Source organism: Drosophila eugracilis, unplaced genomic scaffold (genome assembly GCF_018153835.1).
Source record: "Drosophila eugracilis isolate 14026-0451.02 unplaced genomic scaffold, ASM1815383v1 contig_2088, whole genome shotgun sequence".
Taxonomy (NCBI): Eukaryota; Metazoa; Arthropoda; class Insecta; order Diptera; family Drosophilidae; genus Drosophila; species Drosophila eugracilis.
Window position 1 is genome coordinate 7,264,575 of NW_024572964.1, and position 10,985 is coordinate 7,275,559.

Sequence of the window (10,985 nt, forward strand, 5' to 3'; positions counted from 1 at the left end):
TCAGTAAGCCGATACATAGGAAATCCTCTATCGATTTTTGAATTCCGATAGCAACTTAAATTTTTTCAACACTATTTTGGGCGCGAAATATTTTTTTCAAGCAATTTAATTTGATTTTTAATCGATAGAAATTAATGTCAACCTAGAAATTTATTCCAAACTTTATGCATTTATTACAAGTTGGGTAATTAAATTTGGTACTCCGATTGATCATAGTCATCCAACTTTACACTTTGCTTTGGGCAGAACATCGAAGGCTGATATTGCAGATCAGATGGGCATTGATTTTGCGGTGGAATATGTGAACGATTCAGGTTAGGTGTTCCGTTTGGCTCTATCATAAGGTGATGGTGATAAGGATTATCATATGGACTAGGTGGTTGGGTATAATATGAATATTGTTGTGCCTGAAGAAATTCCTGTCTTAGTGAAGGCGGCTGAAAGTTCGAGTCCATCCGAGCGATCTTATATTTATTGACTGTTCGATCATAAAATCCCTCCGGAAGCATTTTTATATTATCTTGCAAAGTTTGAGGATAATGGCCTGAACTGTAAAAAGTAGTGGAACCTAAAGGTCGAGGATACTGATCGATCGAAATATTTGTTGGTGGTAAGTTGGTGTTGGTGTAGTGCATATTTGTTGGTTGATGCTGATGAATTTGAGAATTCATAACAGGTGCTGAAGCTGGTGATTTAACGGTCCTCCATTGATCCCGTGGATCGATAAGGTAATTTTCATCAAACTGAGTTCTGTATTGCGGAGCGCTCATGGAGATTTGCGGTTGAATTGGATGCCCGGCAGGACTAGTTATCATAAATCCCTGAGGTAGGCTTGGGGGAAGACCCGTGTATTGCCGAAGGCAGAAATTACAGGGAGGCCGTCCGCAAGTTTGGAGTAGATTTTCCCTTTTGCATGGGGTTCTTGTCTCCATTAGAACGGTGTTCTCAATCCCGGTAAATTGGGTTTTAACCGCCGCACTATCAGAGCTTCGTAGTTTTCGCGGTTGCATTAAAGTCACCGTCTCCAGGGTTTCCACATCAGTCGTGGCATTTGACCGTTCAATAGTTTTGTTTAGACCAGAGGCAGTCAACCGTACTTCTAAGTGGGAATTTTGTTCTGGCTGAGTCCAAGTTAGGGAAGTGTGATTTGATTGGACTGCAGAATAACCAGATGCAACAGTCATGCCTGACTTACGTATCGTTTTAAAGCTTTGATGACTTTCTCGGTTGTAGTTATCACTTCTAACCTGAGATTGCCTATAAGAAATATCGGACTCATTAGGATTGGTTCGTTTTTTATCATTTTCGAAATAAATCTTTTTATCTTCTTCGCGCTGGCGATCGTTCGCAGTCCTTTTAATTCCATTTGAGTTACAGGAATTAATAGAGTCTTTTTGGGATCCTCTGAGTACAGTATAGGATGGATATTCTTGGGCCTTAGCTTTAATTCTGCTTTCTATCGAAGTATTAGATCGTGATGAAGGTGAATAGCGAGTTGAGGAACGTGAACTGCTTTCAGGGGTCGTGTTCTGTATATTATTTTCAATCCTTTCAAAAGACTTCCTTTGAGATTTGGTTGTTTTTGCAGTCATTTGCATTTGGTTCTGATTAAGCATGGCTAATTTAAGGCCCAGATCTCTCCTGAAATAAGTGAACGTTAAGAAGAATAATCAAGCCTATATATAGAAAGTATATCTTACAATGCCTTTGGTTGGGGAATATCGTTCATACGAAAAGGAACCAGTACTAGAGGTGGGTTTTCTCTAAGAACAAATGGTTTAATAATAATTATTTTAATATTAGTTTTAATTACCTTTCTTGTCCCTTATGTACAATTTTACTGTCATCTACGCATTGATTCTCCCTCGGCTGTAAAGTACTTTCCTTGTATTTATTACCAGGGCTTTCTTGGTTTGCAAATTGCTTTAAAAACTCAGGATTGATACTATAATCTGCGGTTTTACACGAAACATCCTCACCACCCATTTGTGTTAAAAATTTATTGCATGGCACAAATTCATAATCATCTGATTCGCTTTCGCAAGTTTCGTCCTGAAGAACAAGGACCGTTTCAGGACATGTGGGGCCTCCTACTGTGCAATTTTTATTTCTGCTTGACGATGGGACTTCAAAAGGCTGGCATAGGTAAGACTTTTCAGATCTGTTTATATGATTTCTTTGGGGATAATGAAGTATCCAACATTCAGGCGCCGATTGGGATCGCTGCCTATAACAGCTTCCCCTATCTACATTACGATTTTGATTTATCCTAATGCAATTAGGTTTTTCGGAAACTGGAATTTGATTTGAGCGATCTTTAGATAGGCTTTCTGACGACATGGACAGTTCCTCAGAAGTATATTCCGAATTCGTTGCATAGCTTTCTGTTTTGGATTCATCTGAGTTCTCAATGCCTTGGTCCCTGCATATCAGTTCGTTTGAATCACTTCCTTTATTCTGTCTATAGGGAATATAACAATCCCTTATTGGTTTTTCCGTACTCTGCCTGTAGTACTTTCTTTCTTTTCTTTCAGAAACTGATCTCTCCGAAACTTTACTAATATCACTTCCATTCTTATCACATTTATATTTTTCGGCTTTTATGGCCTCCAAAGAACTGTATTGCGATGAATTCGTAAACTGTGAGTTCATCTCCTCACAAATTTCATTATTATTACCTTCCTTATTACAGGTTTCCCCACCAGAACTTATACGATTCTTTTCCTGTTGATTTGGTTTATTCATATTTTGACTTTTTTGCGATACTTCTTTTTTTAATTTAACCTTTTCAACCTCGCTTACATTGGATGATCTAACTGACTTTGGATATTTTGTACTCCTAGTGGATGATCTTCTAGAAGATGCCAGGGATACGTAGCTGCTAGTACCTTTTTGTTTTTTCTGCGACGATTTTTCTAAGCTTTCGTATGACGTATTTGATCTATCAGAATAACGGTCTCTATCACTGGGCTTCCCCTTAGAAATAGTATTATTAGATGTCTTGTAAGATCTACTTCTTACGGTGCTTAAGGATTGATTCTTGGAGTCGTAGTTACTTTGGGCTCTGCTGGAACTATAAGATCCATCGTAACTATGTTCAGAATAGTCTTCTTTTGGCTTTTGGCTTTCAGTTGATGGATTGTAACTTGAGCTCCGTTTTCTTAAGTATATATGATCATTTGATTTATTATCTTGGCAGCTCTTATTAGTATTACAAGGAGTCTCTTTGGGTGCAGTTGTAGAAAACGTGGGCTTACAAACTTTTTGCGGTTGGTAATATTGTTGATGGGGTTGCCTAGGGCATTGCCATCTCATCATAGGACATCTGTTCATAAAATTATTTGGATACATTCCTCTGGGTAGCACTACCCTTGTAAATTTCGGAAGAATATGTGGATGACAAGTGTGAAAAGTTGGGGATTTTGGAACTTCTTTGGTAGGATTTACTAAATCATTTTCCTTATCGTCCACATCCAGAATAGAACCAGAAGTCCTTTCCTTTGTTGTTTGTGAATCTTTTCTAGATCCTCTGATACTTAAAGAAGACCTGGAGTTCGATTTTGACATAGTTTTAGGTAACTTATTTTTATTTTCCATTTTCCTAGCCTTGGAATTAGGTTTTGGTAAAATGTTTTGGAAGACCACTGATGATAGTCTCTTTTGGGACTGTTTAAAACTTCCATTTTCACTAGCTCTGTTAGATTGAAGATAATCCTTTATGGTTGACTTGCTTGTATTTTCTAAATCCGTTTCAATTTTCTGCCTTTGAATACTCCTTACATTTGTGGACTTTTCGGAAAAGAAGCGACTCAAGTTCTTTTCGTGGTTCTCAGGAGATTTGACAGCTAGTTGGTTTCTGATTTGCTCCAGGCAACATAGAACAGGATCGTCTTTTCCATCTTCAGTAGTTTGAGTTGCTGTTTCGCAGGGAAAGCATTTTCTTCCACGTCTTAATCCTTTCTTTTTTGGGAGTGTTAACGCCTTGCCGGAAGACGTGTTGGAGGCAGGATCTGGTGCTGTTATAGCAGGAAACATTGAGAAGTTGAAAGGCCATTCTACTTTTCTATCCCTCTGCAAGGGTCTTGCTGGAACAACGGCTTTAAGGGATTGTAAATTGTTATTGCCTGGAAATGACTGGAACCCAAAGAGATTTTTAATACTAAAAGGAAATGGAATATTTACACGAAAGGGTACATTGCACTCGAACCTAAGGGATATTGAAATTTAAGTTTAAATAAAGTTTTAATCAGTGAAATCAACTCACCAAATACCATCGTCCACTTCGTCAATATTTCCTGCTGTCGATCTTGCTATTATCTTTTTAGTTTGTATTTTTTTACGTTTCGGCTTAGATTTTACAAGAGCTTTCTTATCTTCCTCCAAAACAGGTTTGGCCTTGGGATATGTTCTCATATTTTTATATGCTTCCGAAGGGGTTTTCTTCTTCTGTGTTACTACATTGGGAAAAACCTTCATATTTGAGGTACGGAAATTTGAGTTTGTGGCAGACAACAGTTCATCTTCCATATTTACAGATCCCTAGAGTTAAATTTGTTTAAAAGTTTTAAGAACTTAACGTAGGTAAGGAGAAGTTTACCTTGCTTCTTTGTTTCACTTGACTAGTCAAAGAGTTATTACAAGAACTTCTTTTGTACAAACTGGTTAGTATTGAAGTTCCTTCACATACCTTTTTACCTTTTACATTCGAAATATTTATATTATTTCAAGTTCTTCCTTTATTTTATTAGATTTACCAGTTGAAGAAGTTCGGGGAGAAACTTTCCCAGCTACAGAGTTTGGCTTCGATAGAGCTTGGCTTTTATCTTCAAAATTCATTCCAGCCTTGGACTCCTTCGTATTTTTCAGTGGAGCTGTTCCAACCATTTTCCTGGAATTATCCCATCTATTAGGATGCATTCTCTGACGACAGCAAGAATAGTGATATCTCTGCCAACCGCCGGACATTTGATTTAAATTACACATTTTTAGATTAAATTTAAATCTTTATCTTTATATCTTTAATAAAAAAATCTGTAATTTTAATAAAATGGGGCGTGCAGATCTAGTTCTCAGCTTCTGATGTCCCAAAGTTTGGATAATTTGGAATTTTATTTGTTTAAGTCCAAAACTCAACCAGTTGACAAAAAACTCAAGTTTTTAGCTTTAAAATCGAATCTTTATTGAAGCCAAGTTTAGACTTCATCGATTGGCCTCAATTTTAAACGGAAGAATTGCACAATTATGTAGTGGAAAAACCTTTTGTAAGGTATCTTACCTTGAAGAGACTGTATTTCGACTCATCATGGTAAGTTACTTTACAAATAATAGAAAGTGTTTTAGACTTTAGCGTGGCCAACATCGCGGCATCATGAATCGCATTTGGGCATATCGCTGGCAACAACAACTGGGACAATATTGTGGAGAACAAGAAAACTTATTGGACTGGGATCCTTGACCAGATCTCATAGAGGTCTGCAATTGTGGGCAAGATCGCTGTGTTTTTTGTTGAAAAGAAGTTGGCTTCTGTGGCAAGCAAGGAGGTGCTCTACATTGCTGCTGTCGAGGTGGCATTTGACGTATCTGCTGAAAAGTACCCGTTTGATGTGGTTGCTGGAAAGGATTCATTTGCTGTGGCTGCTGGTAAGGATTCATTTGCTGTGACTGTTGGTACCCCATTCGCTGGGACAGAATAGATGGTGGCTTCTGCTGCTGAGCAGTATATTGTTGAGACTCTTGCAGAATGTACGCATTCTGATTGGGCATCGTTAATGGCATGGGATACAGACCAACCTGGGAAGGTGGAGGAGCAATTGGAACAGACCACATCCTATCCGATTCGCCAGAACCCATGTTCTTGTAGGTATATGATGATGAACGAAAAGAATTGTTATTCTCCTCCCTGCTATCTCGAAATTCTTCTGGAAGATCTTCGCCCGTATCCTGTTCTTCACCTAAGGAACTTACGAACTGGTTTTCTGGTGCCCAAGTGGGTGCTCCAGTGTCATTCTGAGCGAGCACATGCATCTGCCGTACTCTTGTGGCTCCACAGGCGCTATTTAACTGAAGTTGGACTTGGGCAATCTGCGCCTGTGCCTCTAGCATCTGTTTCTTTAACTCCTCCGCCAAAATTTCGGTCAGGCAATTGTTATCCTCCACGAGGGATTCCTGTTGAGCAGGTTTCTGTTGCATCGGCAATTGCATTTGCATTGAAATTGGCACTTGATTTTGGCCAGGTGAGTCTACCTGCTCGGGAGAATTCCTTTGTTGGATGGGTTGTTGTATTTGAGAAAGAGTTGGTTTCTGCATTTGCGAAAGATTTGGTTGCTGCATTTGCGGAAGATTTGGTTGCTGCATTTGCGAAAGATTTCGTTGCTGCATTTGCGGACGAGTTGGTTGCTGGATTTGCGGAAGATTTTGTTGCTGAATTGACTGACTTAGATTGTAAACAAAGTTTCCAGACTGATTTTGATCCTGACACTTGGGACATCTTTGTTTCACCTGCGAATTGGGACAAGAAGGACTTTGGCTACAAGTCCTTTGTTGCTGAAAGCAAGGTTGTTGTTGTTGCTTGCAACAAGGTAGTTTCTGTTGTTGAAAGCAAGGTGGTTGTTGTTGTTGACAGCAAGATTGTTGCTGTTGCTGAAAGCAAGGTTGCTGCTGCGGAAAGTAAGGCTGCTGCTGCTGTTGCTGCTGAAAGCATGGCTGCTGTTGCTGAAGGTTAAGTTGCTGCACCTGAAAGTAAGGTTGCTGATGAAAGCTAGATCTTTGCTGACCAAAACAATTCGTATTCTGCTGATTCTGTGGGCAAGCCATGCAAGTACTACACCTTGGCATCGATGTCATTTCATAGTTCATATTATCATCCTCACATTCGAGGCTCAGGAAGTGAGCTTCGGTTACCTCGCAGGCGGTGACTATTTCCGCCTCGCCCATAACTTGGTGTTCCTCATCACAGATGGCTACGATATTGGGACCCGAGGACTGAAACCACTGATACGAGTCAGGACGATGTCGCGTTGGATATTCCCCTCGAAAGCAGGGTATTATCTTGGAGTTCGTTACATTTTCTGGTTTCTGTGGCTCTGGTTCCGTGGCAGTTGGTTCCTCGATAGGCTTTTCTTCCTCTATTGGAGTCTTTGCGTTTTCTGGGTAACTCTTCTTCTCGGCATTCTGGTCAATATTTTTGGAAATCTCTTGGGCCTCTGCATCGGAATTCCTTTGACTAACGCGTTCAGATTTTTGTCCTTCTTGTTTTATACTTGGTACTTCGGATGTTATCTCTTCAAACTCTTCCTGTCTGGCTTTCGTGACGTCTGTCCCAGTCAACATCTCCGGCATCATATCGACCTCTTCTTCCCTGATATTCGCCTGATCTGTCGGAGTTTCACTGCGACGCTTAACGAAACCCATTAAAGATTGCTGGGCATTCCTGCCCAACCCTATAGTCTTTGGTCGATCTCTATTTGACACTTGAATAACCGGCATTCCTGCCTGCAATCTAACCGGTGCCTTTGTCTTGATCTGTGTAGTAAATGGGATTTTTTCCGGACTACCCATCGATCTGGAGCTACTGGGCTGCCTGCTACGACGATATATGCGTGGACAGGATGATCGGGATCGCAAGGGTTCCCTGCCAGAAGGTAAACTCTGAACTAGGGTCCGCAAAAGTTTCTGTCCAATTCGATTATTGACCTGCTCTGGTGTTAAATCCGATTTGGGCATCGTTGTTCTTCTCGCGGGACTAGCATGACGCCAATAGGGACTGGCCCTGGTTGGCCTGACCTCGCCAGTGGGCATTTTTCGATCGCTTTTAGGGCTATGCGAGTCTATTATACAATTACTTCCGTTTAAATTTGCTTTTTTGGCATGACATACAATTTTGTAATGTCATATTTTGTAAGTTTACGGCCAACAAAAAGCGTTTTGGTTGAAGATAAGATGAGAACCAAAGGAGGTTGCTTCATATCCTGTGCCTCAAATCATATACTGCTAGATTGACCCACCGTTATCAGCGATCTGGGTTACAGTATTGAAAACTTATAAAAAATTACGCCTTAATCCATCCTTATGTTAGCAATTCCTGTAACAGATCAGTCTTAGTTTAGGAAATCAAAAATCATTTACACCCTTTTTTTTAGTATTTTGACTATGTATGTTTTTTTTTGTAAAATTCTTGTAATTGGCCATGAGTAAAACCAGAATATCATAGGAAAGAAGGAGTTATAGACCACACTTTTACGTTCAAGATGTGCGAGCCATGTAGATTATTAAGGAAATGCAAAAGCTGCCATGATGGGTAAGTATAAATCAATAGTTACTATCTTAGTGGACTCATCTTTTACCCATCTTCAGATGCTGTCCTCGAACCAGTTGCTGTCAGCGATCATGTTCCATAAATACAAGAAATTGCCGGGTGGTGTTTCCTGGGGAGTTCCAAAAGTTCTCGGAAATGGTGCCACCCAGTTTTCTTCTAAAGTCGCCAAAGCCACCGAAGCCAAAAAAGAAGCATTCGAAGAGTTCCTCATCCTGCGGGGACAAATGTCAAGATCCGTGTGTGGATACGTGTACGGAACAGAGTGAGCATCCAAATCAAAATGCCGAAAAGGAAAATGGGGAAGAAGGTGCTGAAGAATACGGTCAAGATGGTGTAGCGGGGTATGGAGGCTATGGTCCCAGATTACAGGAAGATCCAGGAGCAGGATTTCAAGGAGTCACAGGACCCAGATTTGGCTTTCAGCCAGGACAACCGACTATTATACCTTGCTATGGTACCTACGGCCCGACAGGAAATCCCGTGATTTTTGGAATTCCGCCTCCCACTCAATATGGCAGCTTTGGAGTTCCTAGACCCTTTGTTCTGCCAGTGGCAACTTCAGCAGGCCAGGGAGATGCGCGAAATCTTAGGGCGGCAGGTCTGCCCACGCAGTATTCATCTGAGTTCAATCCTTGTACCGGAGAAGTTGTTCAATGCGGAAATCAACAAATGCCAGCTGGCAGACCAAGAGATACAAGAGAAATTCCGTCTTATGACCAATTTTGTCAAGATATTGACACGGGTTTTGGTCCCAGCAATCAATATTACTCTTTTAATGCCGCAGGACAAGCTGTAGAACCGAGTCCTGTGGATCAAAGGCAATTCATCCAAAATAATCTATCTGCGGAAGCTCCTCCTGTGTACACTCAAAATCAAGAAATGCCCCTTGGACTTAACAATCAGAATTTCCCACCATCTCAACCACCAATGGAACGATTGTGCCAAGGTAGTACCAGATCGAAGTCTCTCAGTCCACGGAATGAGCCCAGGAACTATTCCACAGATAATCAGCTTGAATTTAGAGGAGCTCAAGCTTATAATCAGCAGAATCCTAATAGTGATTTTAGACCAACCTCTAAGCCTATTGCATCTGCGGTTCCAGTAAGTAAACTAGCTAACAGATCGAAGTCTGTAGGTCAACGGCATTTACCAAGGGATGTTCCATCCGATGTCATGAAAAGTCCAGCCAGAGAAATGGATCCGCAAACTGATTATTATTCTAAAAATAGCGGAGGGAGGTCAGTTCCCAAATCAATGCCATCTGCTGGTCAAGGGCGTCAAGGTGATAGTATGCCACCACGGAATAAGTCGATGGTACCTCCTGCAAATAGACAACCGGATTCAAATATTATTTATAGCCAACAGTACATGGGCATGGGTATCGACCCCAACAATCAGTACTTTCCATACAATGATTGTGCTCCATTAAACGCTACCTTTGTGCATGATTTAGGTTCACCCAATGATCAGAACTGCCAGGATATGAACGGATTGCAATCTGAAAGAACACGAAATGTATCACACAAGGAACATGAAAAGAGTAAGAGCTCTAAGAAAGGACAATCATCATCGAGGTCAGCAAAGCAGAAATCGCAGGACAACGCTTGCTCTGAGCTTCTCAACCGGTGAGTTTAATGTCAGAGCTCTTTTAGCTCTAAAATCTGGCATACACACACTATACACACACACACATATATTTTTCACAACACCAAACACTTAAGAATGTTGTTTTACATTGCAGCATCGCAGAGTCCTATTCTCCGAGTGATCTACAGAGGTGGTGTGATCTACTAATGTCTAAGGCCAGAAACAAAAATCAACCCACTGCCAAGAAGAACAAGAAGTCAAAGCGGAGTTCCAAGATGAACCAAGAGAACTCTATAGTCCAAAGTGATACGAATGGTCGAACATCAACGGCCGGGACACCTGCATCTGACACTGAAGTATCTGAAGATGCAAACGCCACAAATGAGGGTCAAAATGCTTCCCCAAAGACTGCTCCGAAACCAGAAACGCGCAACTGTGGCTGCTCTGCAAATTTGCCTGAGTAAGCTAACCAAATCTAAAGATGTTAATAATAATATTAATACCGATTTTCCCTTAGAGAAAACTCAAATGAGAACCTGACTTCAGCTCCTTGTGGCAGCGGTCCAGCTTGCTGGACCTGGTACTATAATCCCTGCACTGGCTGTTATTACTATTGCGGTAACTGCTGCAATGGCTGTCGTAATTGCTGCAATCACAGCTGCAGTCCGTGCAGTTGCTGTTGCAACAACTCCTCTGCTCAGATGGAGGCAGTACCGCCGAAGCCAAAGTCAAAGAACAGGGAAAAGCCAGAGAAAGTTATTACCAGCAAGCGAAATTCCGCCGGTGCAGCTGTAAACTGTAATATGTGGGGTGCAACTATGCCAGGATACAATCGAACTGCTTCACCCTCACCCCAATACAGCTCTCCCTACAGTGGACGTTGGGAGGCGGGCGGAGTGGATATTAATCGGAATCATCATAACCAAAGACCTTTCAACTTCAGTTGCGTGCGCCATAATTGATTTTTCATCTTGTCTAAATTTTACGTTGAATTTCATTTTACACTTTTAACACAACTTTCCGCTGCCTGAATAAAGATATATAAAAGATAAAGGAAGGAATTTATGTGAGAGACAATTTTCCA

General features: G+C 41.0%; 3 protein-coding genes across 3 annotated transcripts; 1 reads left to right on the plus strand and 2 right to left on the minus strand.

Moving 5' to 3' along the window:
* Window positions 1–150: 150 nt before the first annotated feature.
* Window positions 151–5,104, minus strand: LOC108108183. The gene is made up of 6 exons (XM_017216128.2): window positions 4,755–5,104; window positions 4,598–4,695; window positions 4,265–4,539; window positions 1,814–4,207; window positions 1,701–1,763; window positions 151–1,641 (listed from the first exon to the last, which is right to left on the minus strand). The coding sequence occupies exons 1-6, from the start codon at window positions 4,981–4,983 to the stop codon at window positions 189–191; spliced, it is 4,512 nt and encodes a 1,503-aa protein (XP_017071617.1). The 5' UTR covers window positions 4,984–5,104; the 3' UTR covers window positions 151–188.
* A 17-nt stretch (window positions 5,105–5,121) lies between these two features.
* LOC108108184 (putative mediator of RNA polymerase II transcription subunit 26) lies at window positions 5,122–7,813 on the minus strand. The gene has a single exon (XM_017216129.1). It carries the CDS (start codon window positions 7,795–7,797, stop codon window positions 5,344–5,346), a length of 2,454 nt encoding a protein of 817 aa, XP_017071618.1. The 5' UTR covers window positions 7,798–7,813; the 3' UTR covers window positions 5,122–5,343.
* Window positions 7,814–8,142: 329 nt separating this feature from the next.
* LOC108107970 lies at window positions 8,143–10,954 on the plus strand. Its single transcript, XM_017215811.1, has 4 exons — window positions 8,143–8,296; window positions 8,353–9,939; window positions 10,056–10,361; window positions 10,419–10,954. Exons 1-4 carry the CDS (start codon window positions 8,247–8,249, stop codon window positions 10,861–10,863), a joined length of 2,388 nt encoding a protein of 795 aa, XP_017071300.1. The 5' UTR covers window positions 8,143–8,246; the 3' UTR covers window positions 10,864–10,954.
* The last annotated feature ends 31 nt before the right edge of the window (window positions 10,955–10,985 follow it).

Excerpts from the sequence above, each read along its gene's own strand:
- LOC108108183 (XM_017216128.2), bottom strand. The coding sequence starts at position 4,983 with ATGTGTAATTTAAATCAAATGTCCGGCGGTTGGCAGAGATATCACTAT. Across the intron at positions 4,696-4,754 it reads TCCCCGAACTTCTTCAACTG|GTAAAAAGGTATGTGAAGGA; the intron begins GTAAATCTAATA and ends CGAATGTAAAAG. Across the intron at positions 1,642-1,700 it reads ATTCCCCAACCAAAGGCATT|GAGAGATCTGGGCCTTAAAT; the intron begins GTAAGATATACT and ends CACTTATTTCAG.
- LOC108108184 (XM_017216129.1), bottom strand. The coding sequence starts at position 7,797 with ATGCCCACTGGCGAGGTCAGGCCAACCAGGGCCAGTCCCTATTGGCGT.
- LOC108107970 (XM_017215811.1), top strand. The coding sequence starts at position 8,247 with ATGTGCGAGCCATGTAGATTATTAAGGAAATGCAAAAGCTGCCATGAT. Across the intron at positions 8,297-8,352 it reads TGCAAAAGCTGCCATGATGG|ATGCTGTCCTCGAACCAGTT; the intron begins GTAAGTATAAAT and ends ACCCATCTTCAG. Across the intron at positions 10,362-10,418 it reads TGCTCTGCAAATTTGCCTGA|AGAAAACTCAAATGAGAACC; the intron begins GTAAGCTAACCA and ends ATTTTCCCTTAG.